This window comes from Ceratotherium simum, chromosome 7, assembly GCF_057802395.1.
Source record: "Ceratotherium simum simum isolate JZ-2026a chromosome 7, ASM5780239v1, whole genome shotgun sequence".
NCBI lineage: Eukaryota > Metazoa > Chordata > Mammalia > Perissodactyla > Rhinocerotidae > Ceratotherium > Ceratotherium simum.
The window spans coordinates 20,549,662-20,569,707 of NC_141906.1; the positions used below are offsets into that span (position 1 = coordinate 20,549,662).

The following is a 20,046-nucleotide window of genomic DNA, read 5'->3' on the forward strand; positions in this document are numbered from 1 at the left end:
CACAACGTCAAAGCCAGAACCCAGGATGCCCGAAGGCCCAAGTAAAATGGCTTGAGAGTATGAAAGATTCACGAAGAAAACCGGGTTCCAATTCTTCCCAGGAGCGTGATAGAGAGACAGGTGAAAGACCCTCCCGACGGTAAGCCCTAGGGGTGGCTGAGAAAAACGTGCTTTTCTGGCCAGTGTTCCGAAGAGCGGGTGTAGGACTGGCACTCGCGTGCAGTCGCGCGGAGGCGGGACCCTCGCCACTCTTCAGCCCCAGGTCGACCCGCAGGCTTCCGCCCGGCCCCGCTCCCCAGGGGAAGCGCGGGTGCCGGCGCCGCGCAGAGGGTGCCAGCAGGAGGGAGGGTCCCCGGAAGGCCGGCTCCAGCCCGCCCGCGGGGGCTGCCCCCTCCCCAGTCACGTGGCCTGGTGGGTGGGGACCGACCTGAAGTCGGAGAAATCCCGAGCGATCCCAACTTCGGAGTGCGCCGCCAGTCCTCCCGAGCCCGGGCTATGGCGCCGGGGCTCCGGGAGGGGGCGCGGAGGTGGGAATTTGCGAAGCCGAGCAGCGGCGCGGACGGCGGGACTCGGGGCATGGCTCAGCTGTCGGTGATCCCGGGATCGGCCACGGCGTGGACAAGTGAGCGGGCGGCAGCGGCTGGGGTGGGAGAGGCTGCTCGGGCATTGGGCCCCCATGCCCCATCCCGGTCCGGGGGACGCACAGCACCCACAATGGGAAGGGGCGGGTGGGTAAAGCGGCTGACGTAAACCCTCGGCGCTCCGAGTCAGTGCGGCCTGCACCACGCGTCTTCGCCCGCTCTTCCCCGCGCGGGGCTGCGCGGAGAGGGGCAGCCGACGCGGACGCCGACGCGGGGGAGCCGCTCGCCGGACGGGGGCGCTGTCCCGGCCCCGCCCCCCGCGCGCGCACTGGCTGCTCCCGGTGACGTCACGCTCGGGTATAAAAGGCGCGGCGCGCGGCTCTCGGGGCGCTGGAGGAGCTCGACGCTGAGGGCGGTGGGGGAGAGGGGGTCCCGGGGACGCTGGGCTGCGGGCGCCTCAGCGATGTTTTACTCAGGGCTACTCACCGAGGGCGGCCGCAAGGAGACGGACATGCGGGAGGCGGCGTCGCTGCGGCAGCAGCGCCGAATGAAGCAAGCCGTGCAGTTCATCCACAAGGACTCGGCCGACCTGCTGCCCCTGGACGGCCTCAAGAAGCTGGGCTCTTCCAAGGACACGGTGAGCCCCGCGGCCGCGCCCGCCTCGGGGTCCCCGCGCGCCGCGCCCTTCGCGCTGTGCGGTCTCCGGGCCGCCCGTTGCCTCTTTCACTGAGTCACCGGCCCCGGCCCCGGCCCCGGCCCGCTGCTGTACGGCTATTGCTGTTTCAGGCTCCTCTCCATCCAGCATCCCCCGGCTTCAGTGTCTCTCGGGATTCCGTCGCAGCTTTTCTGGCTCGCGCGCCCTTCCGCTCTGCTTCCTCCCTTCGTGCCTCTCCCTCCCGAGCAGAAGGGACCCTGCCCTGCCCTGCCTTCTTGCCCTCCGGTCGCCTTTCCTCCCCGTTATTAGCGACACCGAATTTGATTGCGTGGGGCTTGAGCCTCACAGGCTGCTTGGCCGGTCCTGTGACCCCGACAGAGGTGACTCCTAATGGGAGGGAGAAGCAGAGAACGAAGTGGGAAGGGGGGGTTCGGACGGTCACCGCACCAGGTGACTTTGGTTGAATCCCTCTTCCCCCTGTGCAAAACCTACTTCTCCGTTTGATTTTGGTCTTAGCTACCATTGACCTTCTATCCTGAGGGAGGAGAGAGAGAAAGGGTCCATTGTGAAGGTTTTCTGAACCCCAAGCATCTCTTCATCATTCTCATCCCTCCTCCTGCCGCACCCCGACCCCCAAAGAGTGGGTAGAGGGAGGAAGCCGGGCTGCTCCATCTCACTGGCCAGCTAACGTGTGGGGCTGGGGCAGGAGCTGGCGCAGGAGCTGGCGCAGGCTTTTTTCTAGCAGGGGTGTTCTTTGCATTAAGGAGGAGAAACTCCAGCACTGGAGGTCTGGGTTTAAAGACCGTGCTAGCCTCTGTCTATATGAGAGGGATGGATGGCTAAGGGTTACTAGTTTATAGAACTGTATTTGACTCATCCTTCAGTCACTGTAGTGATGCTGGGCTAAATTTATCTTTAGCTTTGTAGTTTTAGCTGGAGTGTTCTTGTAGTTTACTTGTTTTCTTGAATTTCATGATCCCTTTATTCATCTGGGCATGTAATGTATGAAGCATTACTCATATGTCTTTTAAATGAAGTAGATGCTCTGTATAATTTTTCCAGTATTTTTCGAGCTTTTGGTATGTTTAATTTGGCAGGGAGAGGAGGGATGTCAGCCTAGTTTACTGAAATTGCCATTTCCAACCCCAAAATGACTATGAAGGGCAGAGCTTCTAAATCCACTTCCTTTTTTTTTTTAAACAACTCTAATGATGCACAGATACCAATATCAGATGTACTCTCCCGCATTGTGATAGAGAATCATTTTTAGTTTATGTGCAAGGGATGTCTACTCAGTTGTCTTGTTTTGTTTTTCTGAAGGAAAAAACAAGCCACAAGATAGTCAGTGTGATTCATGCTCCCTCAGAGTGGTGAGTGACAAATGTATTCCTAGAAAAGAGAGAACTCTCCTTCAGCCCTTCTTTCACTTCAAAGCAGTCTAGGTTCATTTAGCAAATCAAGTCCAAGTCTTCTTACCTTCAGGCCAAAATAATCCTAGTTCCTGGAAGCCTCAGGAACCAATAAAGAGGGAAGTATTAGGAAAAGAAGTAAAATGTGGAATATTTGTCCTCCCTTCATGCTGGATTTAAGATATGATTGACATTTTGTTGTCTTGTGCTGTCAAGGAGTTCCCTAGCCCTGAGGAACTACCTCTCCATCCTTCTGTCTAGCATTCCTAACTAATTCATCCTGTGTGGGAAGAATTCCATCTGCTTTTCTGACGCCGGTCTGTCTCAACTGAGCCACACAGCTGCTGATAGTATAGCACATAGGCAGTAGGCTGGAAGGAGGAAGCATCCTCCAGAAGCAGGTTATTGCCATGGATGTGACACACAGCAGTTTACTGTGAGACCCTGAACTGTGGTTCACACTTTCTCTCCCCCACCATTGCCGTAGAGCTGATATTCCTCTCTCACTATTCTCACACCTGTAATGTGCAAATGATTGCACAGAAGAGCTAGAACAGGTCACAGAAACCAAGGCAGACTGAGATAGGGCTAGGAGAGCTGTGAGTACTGGGGTGAGGTGGCATGCTTAAGCTCTGTTGCCAATCTTCCTCATTTTGTATGTGAGCTGCCACCACAGAATGGCCACTGACAGATGAGTGGTGTAGGTCCGCCCCCCAGGAACTGAACCCCGGCCACCCAAGCGGAGTGTGCCAAATTTAACCACTAGGGCACTGGGGCTGGCCTGCAAAGCATATATTTTTAACCACTACTCTAAGTCAGAGCTTGGCAAACTTTTTCTGTAAAGGACCAGATAGTAACTATTTTTGGCTTTGCAGGCTGAACAGTCTCTGTCTTAATTACTCAACTCTGCCGTTGTAGTTCAAAAGCAGCCATAGATAGTAAATGAGTGGGGTTGGTTGTGTTCCAGTAAACCTTTGTTTACAAAAACAGGCAGTAGGCTGGATTTGGTTTGTGGGCCATATTTGCTGAATCCTATTTCTTTTTTGTGTGTGTAAAGTTAAGAGCTCAGTTTTTTTTAAATTTATTTTTTAAAATTTTATTTATTTATTTTGTGAGGAAGATCAGCCCTGAGCTAACATCCATGCCAATCCTCCTCTTTTTGCTGAGGAAGACTGGCCCTGGGCTAACATCTGTGCCTATCTTCCTCCACTTTATATGGGACGCCGCCACAGCATGGCCTGACAAGCGGTGCATCGGTGCGCGCCTGGGATCCGAACCCCGGGCCACCAGCAGCGGATTGTGTGCACTTAACCACTGTGCCACGGGGCCGGCCCCTGAACCCTATTTCTAAGTGGTTCTATTTCTAGCTAGATACCTTGGGTTTCTCCTCTGGGAGTAATTGCTACAAAGAAGGCAGACTTCTGTCATTCCCCTTATTTTCCAGTCTGGTCCATTCTGTGGACCACAAAATTCCATTAGGTTGATTCTCTCTGAATTCAGTATAGCATAGGTAAAGGGATTGAGAAAATGGCCTTAGAAATTCTTGTTCAAGTCATGGTTCTGTGGCCTCCTGCAGTATAATCTGTTTCTTCTCACCTCACTTTTCTCCCCACTCTACAGCCTGATTAGAAGAGATATTTAAGCACACTGGGTGGCAGATTGAGGAACCTCAGCTATTTCCACTGAGAATACAACACTGCCCGTAGAACCATTTCCTTCAGATGCTCCTGATGATGATGGAGGCAGCATATTTGAGCTTTCCTGGTTAGGGTTTGGATGCCTAAACCCTGGTTAGGGTTTAGCAGCCACATTTCAGGAATAGTAGAGAACCAGGGACTGCTTAGGTTAGTAGTTTCCTTGTTGAGCCAAAGCATAAAGCAGGATCCATGTCAGGAGGATGACTTGAGAATTATGTCCAAAAGGCCACCAGAGTACTTGCAGTACCTATCTAGCTAATTTCTAGTGTGTATCTTGAAGGACATCAGGAAAGTAAAAGACAGCCCTTGGAAAGCCAATATTTCAATAAACATAAAAATAAACCACTTAAGCAAATTTACAAAGCAACAGTCAAGGAGTGGGAATGCAAGTAGTACAAACTATGTAATGCACAAGTATTGCAGGGATTCTGAGAGAAAGAACTAGGTGATGTTAATCAAGAAAGGCACTTTGAAGAAGTAAAAGGTACAGATTTATTTGTTGGGTACTTTGTCAAGAGCTAGGGATATAGCTGTGATCAAGACAATCAAGGTCTCTGCCCTTATGGAATAACACTCTAGTAGGGGGAGTGAAATAGTAAACAAGTAAATAAGCAAAATAATTGTGGGCTTATAATTACTATGAAAGAAATAGTGGGATATGTTAGTAATTACAGAGGTGGGGTACCTACTTTAAATAGTATGGTCAGGGAAGATGTCTTTGTTAAAGTAGTATTTGAGCTGAGACCTGAGATGAGAGCAAGCTAACTATTTGAAGTGTTAGGGGGAGAACATTTCAGGCAGAGGGAACAGCAGGTGCACAGGCATTGGAATGGGAAAGAGTTTTTGAGCAAAGAGGTGTGGATGAATGAAAGGGAGAGTGGTATATATATGGAGGTTGGAGAGATGGTCAGGGACCAGAGGATGCTGAGCCCTATAGACCATGGTAAGAAGTTTGAATTTTGTTCAAAGAACAATGGGAAGCCATTGAAGGGTTTTGAGTAAGGGAATTATCTGAATTATATTTTTAAAAGGTTACTCTGGTGACTCTGTAAAGTATGAATTGGAGAAGGGTGAAAGAACAGGCAGAAGACAAGTTAGGAGGCTGTTGCAGTACAGATAAGAAATGATGAGCCAGGATATGAAAACAACCTCAGTGTCCATTGATGAATGAATGGATAAAGAAGATGTAGTTTATATAGACAATGGAATACTATTCAGCCATAAAAAAGGAATGAAATCTTGCCATTTGTGACAACATGGATGGACTTTGAGGGCATTATGCTAAGTGAAGTAAGTTCAACAGAGAAAGACAAATACCATATGATCTCATTTATATGTGGATCTAAAAAACAAAACAGACGAAAAAAAAAAAACAAGCTCTTAGATACTGAGAACAAATTGGTGGTTGCTGGGGGGCGGGGGTGAAAGGGGTGAAGGAGGTCAAAAGGTACAGACTTCCAGCTATAAAATAAATAAGTCATGGGGATGTAATGTGCAGCATGGTGACTATAGTTAATAATACTGTATTGCATTTTTGAAAGTTGCTAAGAGAGTAGGTCTTAAAAGTCCTCATCACAAGAAAAAAAACAATTATAACTATGTGTGGTGACAGATGTTAACTAGACTTATTGTGATCATTTCACAGTGTATACAAATATGGAATCATTATGTTGTACACTTGAAACTAATATAATGTTATATGTCAATTATACCTCAATAAAAAGAAACAAAAAAACAACTATTGCCTTATATACAATGGAACTTAGAGGATGAGGACACTAAAGTTACATTGCATTTCTGAGGTCTAACTTTGAAACTTTTTGGTAAGCATGAAAAAAAAGAAATGATGGTGGCTTGGATTAGGTTGGAGGTAGTAAAGATGGGGAGAAGTAGATTGATTCCACATCTGTTTTGGAGGAAGCACCAACAGTACTTGGGATGGAAGACTGGAGAAAGAAAAGAATCAAGAATGGGTAGGCATATGGATGTGCCATTGTACCAAGTTGGTGGAAGGGGAGTGATCCAGAATGTTAAAACTGAACAGGAGTTTGGAGCTCAAACCTCTTTTATTGCTGATGAAAGTGAGACTTAGAGAAAAGTAATGCTTAGAAAGATTAGGGATTTGTTCAAGATAGTATGTGACAACTGGTCATTTGCTGAAAGTAGAAAGTCTTCATGGAGGACTAAAGATAAGATTGGGAGGGAGGATGAGCAGTAGTTAGTGGAAGATCTTAAATGCTAAATTGAGGATTTTGTGTTAGATACAGCTACAAGAGAACAACTGTAGGGGAAGGAGACCATGAGAGTAATGTTTTGGAGATTGCTTGAATTTAGCAATAACAGTAGAAGAGAGGAAAATATGAGGTGTTAAAGAGGCAGAATTTCACTCACCAAAATAGAGAATAATGGAGAAAGGACAAGTTTTCTGGGAAAGTTCAGTGGGACAAGTTAAGTTTGAAAGTGCGTGTGGAATATCTAAGTAGAGAAGTTCAAAGAAGCAGTTGGATCTATGGGTCTAAAACTCAGAAATGAGGTCTGGACATGAGATAGAGCCATCATTATAAAGATAGTAATTTATGCAATGAAAGTAAAGAAGATTGCCCTGAAAGGATGTGTAGAGTGAGAAAAGGACCAGAGATAGAGTGATGAGGAAAACTAACGTTTAAGAAATGAGCAGAGGCCACGGAACTAGTAAAAGAGAGATGCAGAGTAGGCAGACAGGTGGTTTTAGAAGCCAGTGGAGGAGCGTCAAGAAAAATGGAATGTTGAGTTTATTGCAGCATTGTTTCTAATGGCAAACATGTGGAAACAATCTAAATGTCCATTAGTAGTTACATGGTTAAATTGAGGTAAGTTGATACCAGAAACTCAGACATCTACAGAGGATGTGCTGTATTAAAATGCAGAAAGCAGGGCAGATGTAAGAAAATCAGTGCCAGGTGGTTATAGGGTAACCTAGCATTTTACCTGCCTAAGTTACATTTATGCACACACACACTTTAGTTTTTGCATGATTTGGCAGACATGTTAGCTAAATCATCACCCATTCTCAACCTTTTCTATCTGCCTGACTCCTCTATAGAGATTAGAAAAGCTAAATTCTCTCCCAATCCCCTTTGCACCTAGGAGTGGTCATGTGAATTCTGACCAAGAAGATATAGACAAAATACCAAGGGAACTTCTGGGAAAGCTTTGCTTTCCTGATAAAAGGGAGAGATGGCACATAATTCCTTCCTTCTTCCTCCTTCCTAGAATGTGGATGTAATACCCTGGAGCTGGGGTACCCATCATGTGACCATGAGGGAATATCCAAGAGAATTACAGAGACAGTAGCCCTGAAATTGTTAAGCTGCTGAATTATTGCCAGCAGCTGCCTACCTCCAGACTTCTTGTTATGTGAGAAAAAATACACCTCCATTTAAGCCACTGTAAGTTGGCTTTTCTTGTGGCTGAACACTTTCCTAATATATGGGGTATATTTTTTATTTCATTTTTATCAAAAAATACATGTATGTAACTTAAAACTTTAAAAAAAGTCTAAACTGTTCTTGTGTTAGGAATCTCCATATTTCTAAGTAAAAGATGATACTATATCTTGATTTATTGATTTTACCATTATCTATGGATTTTCTATTATAATAGATAAGGGTTTAATTCTTTTACACCTCTCCCCATTATGTCCCCTCTCCTATTATACTACTTTTCTGTTAATTAACTGTTTGGGGTCAAATCAGCATCTACGCTTACATTATTATGAATATGTTCATATTATTCACAGCTGAGTCAAATTATATACTGTAACTATGTTTCCTTTCTCATACAAATACTTATTTTTCTCAAAATTAATACTTGCCTAGTGTTTTTCTTTATTTAATTTTCTATGTAAAATTTAAATCTCCCCCAAATACGTTAAAACTGTAGAAGATCTAGTGGATCCATTTTCCTTTTTTCTTGGAGACAGCCTCCCTGGAACCCTCTATCCTCCCGTTGGGTTTTGTACTGGTTTCTCTCAAGACCTGCTGCACAACCTATATCTTGGACTTTTTTTTTTTAACACCATTCTCAGAATTTCCTTTGCCTCTCTTCTCTATTGGATCCTTTATTTCTTGGATCCTATGCTTTTTTCTTTGATCATTGGTTTCCCTCACGTTGGTGGAGCATATCCTTCAATAGCTTCTTGAGGATGCATGGGAAATAACTTTCCTAAGCCTTGGTTGATAGTTTGGCTAGGTTTAGAAATTTTGTACCGTCAGATATTTTAAAACTATTATTCCCTTGTCTTTTAGCTTCCATTATTATCATTGAGTAGTCGTATGCTATTCTGGTTCCTAGTCCTTTGTATTTGGATCATCTTTTTCTCTTTGGAAGCTTTTGGAATCTTTGTCATCTGTGATATTCCAGAAATTCATAGTGATATGAAATCTTGGTGTGTGTCTTTGTTCTTTCATTATATGAAGCTGTATTTGGGCCCTTTCAATCTTTAAACTCATATCTTTCAGTTCTGGCTCAGAATGGCACTCCACCCTCTCCCTTAGCTGTTCTAGAAATCTGATAGTATATAATTTCTAAGCCTAGCCAAACTGTCAACCAACCAGCGTCTTTTGATTTACTCTTACAAAAAAAAAAAAATAAACTTTTGGCATTCTTCCCAGCTGTCTGGGTCAAGTGGGAGTCTTATGCAAGCTTTATACTAATCTATTTCCAATCCTAATTGTACCCGCCAACTGTAAAGGTTATGATACCTCTAACTCCTCAGCCTTTCAGGGTTTTAGTTTGAGTAGGAAAACTGCTTTTATAGCTAGACCCCAAAATATATAATAGCTCAAACGTAATCGTTTATTTTTTTTCTTAAGTAACAGTAGTAGTGTAAATGTCAGCAAGACAGCCCTCTTCCATGTAGTCATTTAGGGATCCAGGCTGACAGTGGATCTTCTGACAGTGGCTCTGAGTGACGTCCGCGAAGGTTACCCTAAGAGTCATCTCCATTCCAGCCAGAGGAGGAAAAGAATATGGAGAAGTGTGCACGGGAGTTTTTTATGGGCCAGGTCTAGAAGTGGTGCATGTCGCTTCTAGTCACATTCTGTTTGCTAGAGCTCAGTCATATGGCCATGCCTAACTGCAAGGAAGGCTGGGAAACATAATCTAGGTGTCTGCCCAGAAAGAAGAGAAGAACATGGATTTTGATGAGCAACTCACAGTCTCTGCCACTCCAACATTCTGTGAAGTGGAACGGTCTAGGTCAGTTACCACTTTTCTGTCTGCTTTTCAGATTCCAAAATTTTGTCAACATCTCTCTTTTTGTTGTTGTTGTTTCTTTTACTGCTCTCTTTGTTCTTGTAGATTTAGGCCTTTCTTTTTCCTTGACTATCATTTTAGTGAAATTTTGGTTTGGAGCAGAGGTGAATGTACAGTTACGCTGTCAGTTGAAACATAAACATAATAAAATGACCACAGAAAAACATCTCTGAGGTTCATATGGGGTTATTGGCTGTGAATTTTCAACATCTGAACTATAGTATGAATACTTTTAGTTATAAAAATGAATGAAGAGAATTATATGTACTGACATAGAAAAATGCTTTTCATATATTAAACAAAAGTAGAGGCGGCCCGGGTTCGGATCCCGGGCGCGCACGGATGCACCACTTCTCTGGCCATGCTGAGGCCGCGTCCCACATACAGCAACTAGAAGGATGTGAAGCTATGACATACAACTATCTACTGGGGCTTTGGGGGAAAAAATAAATAAATAAATAAAATTATTAAAAAAAATAAAATAAACAAAAGTAGAAAATTTTAGAACTGTTATAGTATGATCTTAATTTTGTATATGTTTGTAAATGTATTAAAACTTTTTGGAAGGGTATACTTCTAAATTTAATGGTTGTTATTTGTCCAAAGTGGAACTGGGCAGGGGTTGAGAGGTTGGGGAGACTTTCCCTTTTAATTTTATATAATTCATTGATATTTGAATATTTTACATTGAGCATGTACTTTGTTGTTTGGTTACTAAAGAGAAGAACAAATAAAGGAATAGTCAGCAGGGCCCAATGCCCTAGAGAAGTCAAGTAAAATGAAGGCTGAAAAATATCTATCAAATTTGGAAATTAGGAGATCATTATTGGTGTTGTGGGATCAAAAGTAATCTCAGTGAAGATAATATAGCATATTAGGAAATAGACATAGTGATTTTGGCTTTTTTTAAAAAGACCATTCAAGACAAGGGTGTGATTGGAGGAGGATGTATAGGGTTGAGGAGACAGGGTCTGAGGTTATGTGGAGGAGTTTTCTCCCCAATATATGAGAACTTTGAGTATGTTTTACTCAAGGAAGGGAGGAAAATTCAGAAGAGAGATGACTTCCGAGAAAATGATTTCAAAACTTTCCTCATTTGCCTCATCTGTCCAGTGATGACTAGACTCCTCTGCAAGATTAAGAGTAACCAGGTAAAGTGATATTCAGCAAGATCAATGTGGAAGGAAAGCCCCAAACTTTTGGTGAGGAGGGCTTTGATTAGATGGTCTTTGAAGTCCCTTCCAATCTTCGTTCTACAAATCCAACTTATCTGAGTTGGTCCTGCTAAGCATGGACTTGATAGAAACAAACACTCTGCTTTAGTGTGACTTGAATGTGACTAAGAATCCAGGCTTATTAGTGAGAGACATAAGAATGAATAATTTCTGTTTATTTTGAGGAGCAAAGCATTCTCCCAGTGTCACATCAGGAAATCTAACAAGAGTTAGCACTTCCTCTAGCTCCTTATCAAGTTAAGAAGCTCCCATTTTCTTTTAAGTGCCTCTCTCTCTCCTTTTCCCAAGGATACTAATTTAGAATCTGCTTTGCTAAGACTCAGTGTATTTTGGGAATCCATTGCTTTGGCTCACCAGGGTTAGAGTGAGTCATGGCTCTGGCTCCATTCTTCCTCAGAAATCTGTAAGGTGGCAGATAATGAAGACCTTCTTCAGTTCTACCCCCTTCCCTGGGAAGGTTCTAGGCTCTGGGCTTCTACGAGTGACTCTCTTCCCCCTAGAATTGGAGGGCCATCTGGTATGTGTTACATAGAAACTTGGGGTTAGACTCTACCTTTGAGGGATGTTAAATGTTATTGTAAAGTGAGAATAATATGCTCATGTATAGAAATTTCTCATGTCAAATGACTTCTTGCCAAGAAGTAGCTTATACTTTCTGGAGGCCACCGTGGGTTGAAACAGTAGAGCATGGATATATCTGTCCCAGGAACTCTTCTAAGCTCTATGCAAGAGCAGACTTGAATTCATATTCCTCATTCTGCTTCCTAACATTAGATATCCTGGCACAGATACCATCTAATTATCCTGGCACAGATAAGGTCTAATTAAATCCCTTGCTTCTTGGTCAGTCTGTGCCCCTTTTATATTCCTACTTTTTGGCCCATTGAAGAGAGGGGGAATGGATGACAAGCATATAGCAAGAGTTGCTTTACACTCCTTGAGGTCTGGAGGATGTCAGTAAGGATGATTCCTGTGGGTTCTGCCAGGTTCCAAAGTGTTTCTCTGAGAGGTTTGTTCAGCTGGTATGAATTCCTGTCTTCCCACTCCATCTACCCCATGGGTGACTCAGCCCACAGGAGAGCCAGGCCACAAAAGCATATGCAGACGGGGTCCAAAAGATAAGACTGGAAGGGAGTGAGACTTGAAATAGAAGTAGGCAGAGCTTCTGACAACCAGTGCTGGGTAGATTTCTTCAGCCTGAGAGAATGAGCTGCCCCTTCTGTAAGTCACCTGGGAAGATACACTATTCCACATAGACTAAGGCAACTTTTCTCCTGAAATGCTCTTGTAAGGGGAGGGAAGGCAGCAGGCCCAGGTGGTCCAAAAAACAAGGGTCCCTCAGTTCTCTTTAGCCATAGAATATTCATTGGCCGTATCCACATTTCCCAGTGTCCCATCTTGCTCTTTCATTCATTCAGGGTGGCCTTCTGCAAATTGGTTTATAGTACCTGCTCTGACAATACCAGTGAAGTCCCTACTTGAAGGAAGAATAAATAAAAAGCAAAGGTAGAGCTCAGTTAGGCTCCTTCATTATTTCTGTGCACCTGGGGGACAATGGGAGAAGAGGGAAATGACCTGTCACTAAGAAGCTTTTGCTTTTTATTCCTCAAGCAACCTCATAACATTCTGCAGAGGCGCCTCATGGAAACCAACCTGTCTAAGCTCCGAAGCAGTCGTATCCCTTGGGCCTCCAAGACCAACAAACTCAATCAGGCTAAGTCTGAGGGACTAAAGAAGTCTGAGGATGAGGACATGATTTTGGTTTCTTGCCAGGTAATATTCTGAGAACAGCTTTTCCAGGGTTTTCTGGAGAGTAGGATTTGGGTCCATTATGATCCCAATAGTGGGGCCCTCTCCTCCAAAATGTATAGAGTGTGGGTCTTATCATGGAATTCATAAATGAGTTTTAAGGGGGGCACCACATGCAGCACAGGAAGTGTATGCAATATTTTGATGCATGTGCGTCTTTATGGGAAAAAGGACCAAAGCTTTCATCAGATTTGCAAAGTGGTATGTCATACACATACACACACATACAAAATTAAGAGCTACTCGGTATATAGAATGAAACACCCGAAGTCCTTTGGAATCCTCTGTCAGCTCTAGATTCAGCAAGGAAAAGAACCCCTCAAAGGAGACTCAGCAGTGAGTAAAGATGGGACACTAGCAACCCATAATTGTGAGGATGCTCTCCAAGCCTGCCTTTCATATGACAGCTGCTTGCTCTCTGGATGTCCCTTCCCTTTTGCTTCTCTGGCTCCTGTTGAACAATATGTTTCCTCTCCTCAGTGTGCTGGAAAGGATGTGAAAGCCTTGGTTGACACAGGCTGTCAATATAATCTCATCTCTTCAGCCTGTGTGGATAGACTGGGGTAAGTAGCCACTTGTGCTGGGTGGAAGTCAGATGCTAATGCACTCTTTTCCTGAATCTATTTTGAAGTCAGAGATGGTGAGGGCCTCCACAGAGGCTCCAGGAGAAGTGTGCAGGGCTCGAATATCAGCTGGAACCAGTCCTTATTAAAGGGGCAGAGTGGTGGGGTCTCCAGCACCTGGGAGAAATCAGTGAGCCAGGAAAGCCTCAGGCTTTCCGTTAACTCCCACCTATTAAGTTTTGAACAAAGACCTTTCGGCTCTGGAATGAGAGTGTGAGATCCTTGGCTCATTGAGTGCCATGCCCAGACAACAAATTAGAAGGAGCTGTCCTGTTGGTATACCCCGGTTGAGCAAAAGCAGGGATGTGGTTGGCCTTAGCTTACTCAGGGTCTTTCTGGAGGCCACACTGCCTATCCAAGAAGCATCAGTCAGAACTTGGAATAGTGCTGCTGTTGTTGCTGGGCCTGAACCATCATGGGGTGACTAACAGTAGTTTCATAGTGCCGTTCCTCTCTGTGAAGAACATGTAAATCAGATCTTACTGCTGCCCCTGCTGGGGATTTGGTGTGAGGCAGACACCTCGTATATTGAATGTCTTCAGTTCTCTAACAGCTGGAATTGGGTTCTGCCCCTGGGTTCTCTGTTAGAGAAAGCCATTTTGTATCTTTCCTCCCTTTCACTCAATCTGTACTTTTATTTCTTTCCTTCTTTCTTTCCTTTCCTCAAAGTACCAGATGGGCCCTGAGGTCTAGCCCAGAATTGGGAGGATCAACCCAGTATCCCTTTCCACTTTTCTATCCCTGAGTACAACAAATCATTCCCCAGCCCAAGTCTCTGTATTGAAACAATCACTAGGGTAGATGTAATGGCCCATTTTAAGCTACTTTCAAGATGTCCATATTCTTAAGTAGGGCTTGCACAAGGCTTGATTTCTATAATCAGTGACCTCTGCCACATGATATGTTCCTTCTCGTTTCTACCCTGTCCTCACCCCTCACCACCACTGTGACTCCTTGAAGCTGGCCCTGTGGGTTTTGTCTATTGCTATTTAGGGTGCTGGGGGTAGTCTAGGACACAAGTACTCTTGTGGGAAGAATCCTGAGCTTTATTATGTGGTGAAGAGAGGCGATATAGTGCACCATGATGGTTCCAGAAAGACTACTAACATCCTGGTGCATCATTAGGCAGCAGACTGCCATGATTCCAGAGGAATTAATAACCATCTGTAAAACTGCAATTATTTTTCTTTTGGATGGTCTGTGACACCAAAAGAGAGGAAATGGAGTAAAGCAGAAGTATTGGCACAGAAAGTACGTAATTAAGTATTTATCCACCAACCCATAATAGCTCAGGTGTTAGCTGTTCCAGTCAGCTTACATAACTGTGTGAAACCTTGGTGCTGTTCCTTTCCTCCCTCCCCTGCACAGACAAGTTAAATTAATTAGGACTTTCTCCCCGATGTTCCTTGCTGATACCAATATGAACGCACTTATCAAATAAGTACCTGTGTCCGCTAACCTTATAGCCGAAGACTAACTGATGAGGATAGACTGAAATCGAAAAGACAAAGAGAAAATTAGACGTTGAACAAAGCATCTTCTAAAATTAGGATTAACCTACCCTCTTTGATATCTATTACCCACAGATGGGTAAAAGGACATGTAAACTAAACTGCCTTGCACATAGGTGGGGGTGTTACAATGCAAAATAGGATACTCTGAGTGTGTCAACTCTCATCTTTCACCAGTGCAGGTAGTGACATAGCTTTTTGAGACCAGGAGCTGAATCTTTAGTTTTTCATATCCCCTGGCATGTTGAGGAAAAAGTGCTGAAACAAGAAGTGTAGGCTGGCTAGCACTTTTTTGGTAAATTAATCCCTGGAAAATTCCAACTGTGGGTCAGAAGGTAGCATTGCCACATTCCACCAGAAACCTCTGCCAAGGAGATTCTGGTATCTTCCTCTCTGGTACAGACTCAAGGAGCATGTTAAATCTCACAAGCATGAAGGAGAGAAGCTTTCTCTACCCCGGCATCTGAAAGTCGTGGGCCAGATTGAGCACCTGGTGATCACACTGGGCTCCCTCCGCCTGGACTGCCCAGCAGCTGTGGTTGGTGAGTAGAATTGAGGACTGGAGTTATGGACCTCTAATGTAAACCCTCTCCCTACATCCACCAAACCCTCATGAGATCTCATGCTTGTAAATATTGACTTCTTTAAAATCCCAGGTTTCCACTTTTCTGTGCTTTAGACCTTGTCCCAATTTTTGTCCTCCAAAGTACCAGATGGGCCCTGAGCTACATTCAAGACATGTTGAGAATCACACAGAAAAAAAGAGTGTGATTGAAAAAAAAAGGGGGGGGGGCAATAAAACAAACATTTTTGTTTGCCAGTGAAAATGGCCCCTGAGAGCTTTCCATGAACTAGTTGGAGGTAGAGGGCAAGATCCTCTTACTCCTTTGCCATAAATCCCTTCATAATTTGCCACCATCTCCTATATTTTCCCTCATGTACTCTATTCTAGACTACTCTAAGTTCCTGGTTTTTGTCTAAAGACCCTTGTCCTTTAGAGTTAAAAAGACCTGGGTTTGAATCTTGGCTCTGTTGCCTTTTAACTATAATGATCTTGGAAAATTAGTTAATATAATAGATGCTCAACAGATGTTTATTGGATGGATGGATGGAAGGAAGGAAGGTTGAATGGATCCTAATGGCGGTAAGGCTGACTTCTAAACCAGCATGGAAATGGCTAAATCTTAATTTTTTTTTATCTTATTAGAGGACAATGAGAAAAACTTGTCCCTTGGTCTCCAGACTCTCCGATCCCTGAAGGTAGGATTGATTCTATTTTCCCTTTGCTACTTCCTCTCTGAGGCAGGGCTCCTCTTACTTGGAGACCTCATAGTGGGATCATTGACAGTGACCAGTGCTTCTCCTTTGTTTTCAGTGCATCATAAACTTGGATAAGCACCGGCTGATCATGGGGAAGACAGACAAGGAAGAAATCCCTTTTGTGGAGACAATGTCCTTGAATGAAGACAAGTGAGTGCCCAAATGGGTCAGGTCGAGTCAAATCCATTTGTCATTAACTGCAGAGGTTCTCACACAGGATATTGGGCTGTGTCTTGCCTTTGGCCTTCAATCATACCACAAGTACCCACCTCCCCAGCCCCAGACTTCGCCATCCCACAAAACTCTCTAGCACACATTTCAGAATGAGCAGTGATGATACTGCACAGAGTAGTGGGGAAAATGAGTAGCTTTTAAACTAAAATTGTACTTGCCTTCAGCCTAACTACTTTGAATTTGGTATAATTTCTTCTATTTCTTTCTCATTTCAGCACTTCAGAAGCATAACTTCTGCACACACACCGGGTTGACAGATTGAGAAAACTGGGTTTGAACCAAATGCAGTAGCAACTTGCTGTGGACCAAGTCCTTCCCTTTAATAGAAGCTCCAGGGGCTCCTTCCCACCCAGACCTCTCTAGACTTTAGTCTGTGCTTAGAGATTTTATCTGGTTATAGCCATTGTTTTTTACTCCTTCAATCACTTAATTTATAGACCTTTTTGACACTGCCAGGTCTCACTAATGGCCTATTTCTCTGCTTCTTCCAGGAATTTGCTTTTATTAGTCAAGTTTAGGGGCTGCCAGGTTCTATTTCTTCCTAGATACACTTGCTTCTTTTCCTATAGCTAAAATGTATAATAAACAAGAACCCGACCTTTACCTTCCTTCAGCTGTTTCAAAGGGGTGCGGGATACCCATGTCTCAGAATTAGAGTTTCTTCTAATTCATTCATTGATTTATCAAGTATGAATTGATCTGAAAGAACCCAGAGAGATTATCTAGTCCAGCCCTTTCATTTAAATGTCCAGAGAGGCAAGTGAATTGCATAAGCTTCTATACTAAGTCAGAGGAAAAAGAGACCCAGAACTCAGACCTGACAAGCCAAGGCTATGTTCATTCTCTCCTGGTGCTTCATTTGTCTTCAAGCCATTAAAGGAGGACAAAGAGGGGAGGGTTTGTGAAAACACAGGGTAGGGGAAGAATATGCTTTGGGGATGGATGCTAGGAGGATCTGAGTAGCCCTGTTTCCTGTTTGCTAAGCCCACTAAAAGTCCCCTGCCTCAAATTGTCACATTTAGGCCCTTTCTCGGTGCCTTGAAGCCGAGAGTGCAAAGATGAGTGAGTTGGTTTCTCACCTTAAACTTCTTGGAGGTGAGGAGGGGGAAGGAACCACAGACAGAAGAACATTAATCACTCTCTGAGATGGAAGTAAAGGTTTCAGTGAGTAATCTGGGCATCATTGTCAGACATTGATACCCCCAAGATCCAGTCAGTATTTCTGCCTATCTTGTTTGTCTGCCACAGATTCAAGTAGCTGGGAACAGGAGTAAGGAAAGGAGTTGAAAAAACCCAGAGCAGGTCCAGAATAAAAGGGAGTCCTGGGTAGAATCAGTTGGTGGGAAGGCGTACCTAGGGAAGCCTTTCTGGGATGGAGGTCAGGAATGAAACTTGCAGACAGGAAACTGAGGGTTGGGAAACTCTTCAGTTCTGTACTTGTGCAAGGAAAGAGGCAGGGCAGGAGCTGGCAGTGTTAAAGATGACTTTTTCTGACTGCCCAGGATTTCCTGACCCATCTCAAAGGGTTGGAGGTCACAGGAGTTTCTTGAATTGGGGTGTCAGTTTGGGCCGATACCTGTAATGGAATCTCCCCTTCAATTTGGCCTTAGAAGTCAGAAAAATAGCCAGCTGTGGGTATCCCTTTAAGAGATTCCCAGGTCCACCCTTGGTTCATAGCAGTAGTTCCCAGAGTATTTAATGGATCCCACTTTGAATTTTGTCAGGTCCCACCAACAATCTCATCGAGTGTTCAGCTACTGTCCCTACCATACAACTCTTTGGAACTCTGAATGTTTTTAGCCTTACAGAAGCTCCCTAAAGACTAGGAACTTGGTGACCCCCATTTGAACAGCTAGGCAGCCACGCTGCAGCCAGTTGTCACTGGGTCATCCCCAGGCCCCCTTCTTGTCAACCTCTATAGAGGAAGCAAGATGGAAAACTAAGCACAGCCACAGTGTGGGGAGGCCACATCTGAAGCTCAGCAGGCCTGATCCCAGGTTACCAGCCTTCAGTGCCCCCTCCAACTTCACCCCATTTTCTTACCCAGGGGGGACCTGCACCTTTCCATTGAGGCCTTTCCACTTTCCTCCCCTACCTATCATAGCACCACTTTGGCCTGCTTCTTATCCTAGGACTGAGTTGAAATACTTCACAGCTTCCTTCCCTAGTTGAAAGTTCCACGCCAAGCCTTGACTCTTGGCCACAAGGGAAGTGTGTTGGAAGTTCCTTGGCTTGGTTTATCCTTATTTGGATTCCCTGTGGACCAAGTGAGGCCAGGAATTCTCAGGTGCTAGAAAGATACGACTGATTCTGGCCCTTTGAGTTCAGGATTATATGGCATCAAGAGAATGATCAGATGGCCTTTAGTGATCTTTCTGGCCTCTGAGAATCAGTAAATTTCTAATTTTGGAATAGAAACAATTGGGGCGATCTGAGCTTAAGGCATCACAATTTCACTAAATGTAGTCAAATCATTTGAATTCACTAACCAAATAATTGTGCGTTAAACCTCAGGCTTGATAGAGGTACCTAAAAATGTCTGAAGACAATTATGGGAAGTCTTGAGCTTCATTAATCTTTAAATACTGCCAAGTTGATTACTCTGATAGCCCCTATCTCCTTGATATTCATGAGGGAGCACTGGGTCTACTTTTCCGGGGCTGGCAAGGTAAACAGGTAAGGTCAGTTCTTCCCAGAATCCAAGAAAATTCTCTCTGGCACCTCTGATTGAGGTGGGAAGAGAGTGTCTACCCAGGTCACAGTTCCAAGGACAGGCAGTAGCAAGAAGTAAACCTGTAGAACTGGTACCTCTTTCATTCCTTATTAGATGTCCATCTCAAATACAGGGAGTTTGAAAAATATTGTTTTCGTCAATTGGTATTTCTATGCGTGACTTATTTGAGGAACAAGTGTTTTCTGACTTTTCTATTTCCTTGCCCTGCACAGACTCCACTTGGTAAGATTTTCTATTCTTTAGTTCCAAGTGTCTATAGAATGGATTGCTTGGTATGTCAGAGGCCCTCACTCTTGTATATTAGAAGTATCTTTCCAGGCTGGGGACATGGAGGAGGTGAACTGGATTCCTCCCTCCTTCTGTTGCCAGGCCTCTGCATTGGCACTTTATCTGCTCAGTGTTTCTGGCTGTGTTGGGTTTATTTGTGAGATTGATGTAACAATAAAGTGAAATCTTCCCCTCTGTGTGCTTGTCTGACGAAGTCTCTGTGTCAGGGCCCCTGGAAGGTGGGGGAGCCCAGGCACAGTCTAATTGTATCAGTGTTTCTCTCATGGAGTCTTCTGAACACAAGGCTTTATGCTCCTCATTTCCTGCATTGCTACTAGCCCTTCAGCTCCCTCTCACTGCCTGTATGTCCTTGGGCAAATTAGTGAGCCTCTCTGAGCGTGGTTTTGTAATGTAAAACAGAAGTGATAATAGTACTTACTTCACAGTATCAAACGAGATAATCCATGTAAAGTGGTTGGCATATAACTGTATATGAGAACAATGTTTTATGGAGAACAGTGTGTGAGAGAACACTTACTTCTAGAAAAGGAAATATTTATTTGGTTCAAACAAATAGGAGAGGTTTGGGAAGAGGAAGGGTTGACTGAACCTTAATATATAGTTAAAGCCGTTGTTTAAATGAAATTCCAACTAAATGCATTTTACAGATGGTAGA

The 20,046-nt window shown here is 44.1% G+C and overlaps 1 protein-coding gene across 1 annotated transcript; it reads left to right on the top strand.

Annotated features, from left to right (window-relative positions):
- The first annotated feature begins 446 nt into the window (after positions 1-446).
- On the top strand, positions 447-19,567 carry NRIP3 (nuclear receptor interacting protein 3). The gene is made up of 8 exons (XM_004418417.3): positions 447-622; positions 1,058-1,218; positions 12,484-12,645; positions 13,162-13,244; positions 15,218-15,357; positions 16,023-16,075; positions 16,191-16,285; positions 16,585-19,567. The coding sequence occupies exons 1-8, from the start codon at positions 496-498 to the stop codon at positions 16,598-16,600; spliced, it is 837 nt and encodes a 278-aa protein (XP_004418474.2). The 5' UTR covers positions 447-495; the 3' UTR covers positions 16,601-19,567.
- The last annotated feature ends 479 nt before the right edge of the window (positions 19,568-20,046 follow it).

Bases quoted from the DNA above. Each gene is read 5' to 3' on its own strand.
- NRIP3 (XM_004418417.3), top strand. From the start codon at position 496: ATGGCGCCGGGGCTCCGGGAGGGGGCGCGGAGGTGGGAATTTGCGAAG. The intron at 1,219-12,483 runs GTGAGCCCCGCG...TTATTCCTCAAG, and splicing joins TGGGCTCTTCCAAGGACACG to CAACCTCATAACATTCTGCA. The intron at 15,358-16,022 runs GTGAGTAGAATT...TTATCTTATTAG, and splicing joins CTGCCCAGCAGCTGTGGTTG to AGGACAATGAGAAAAACTTG.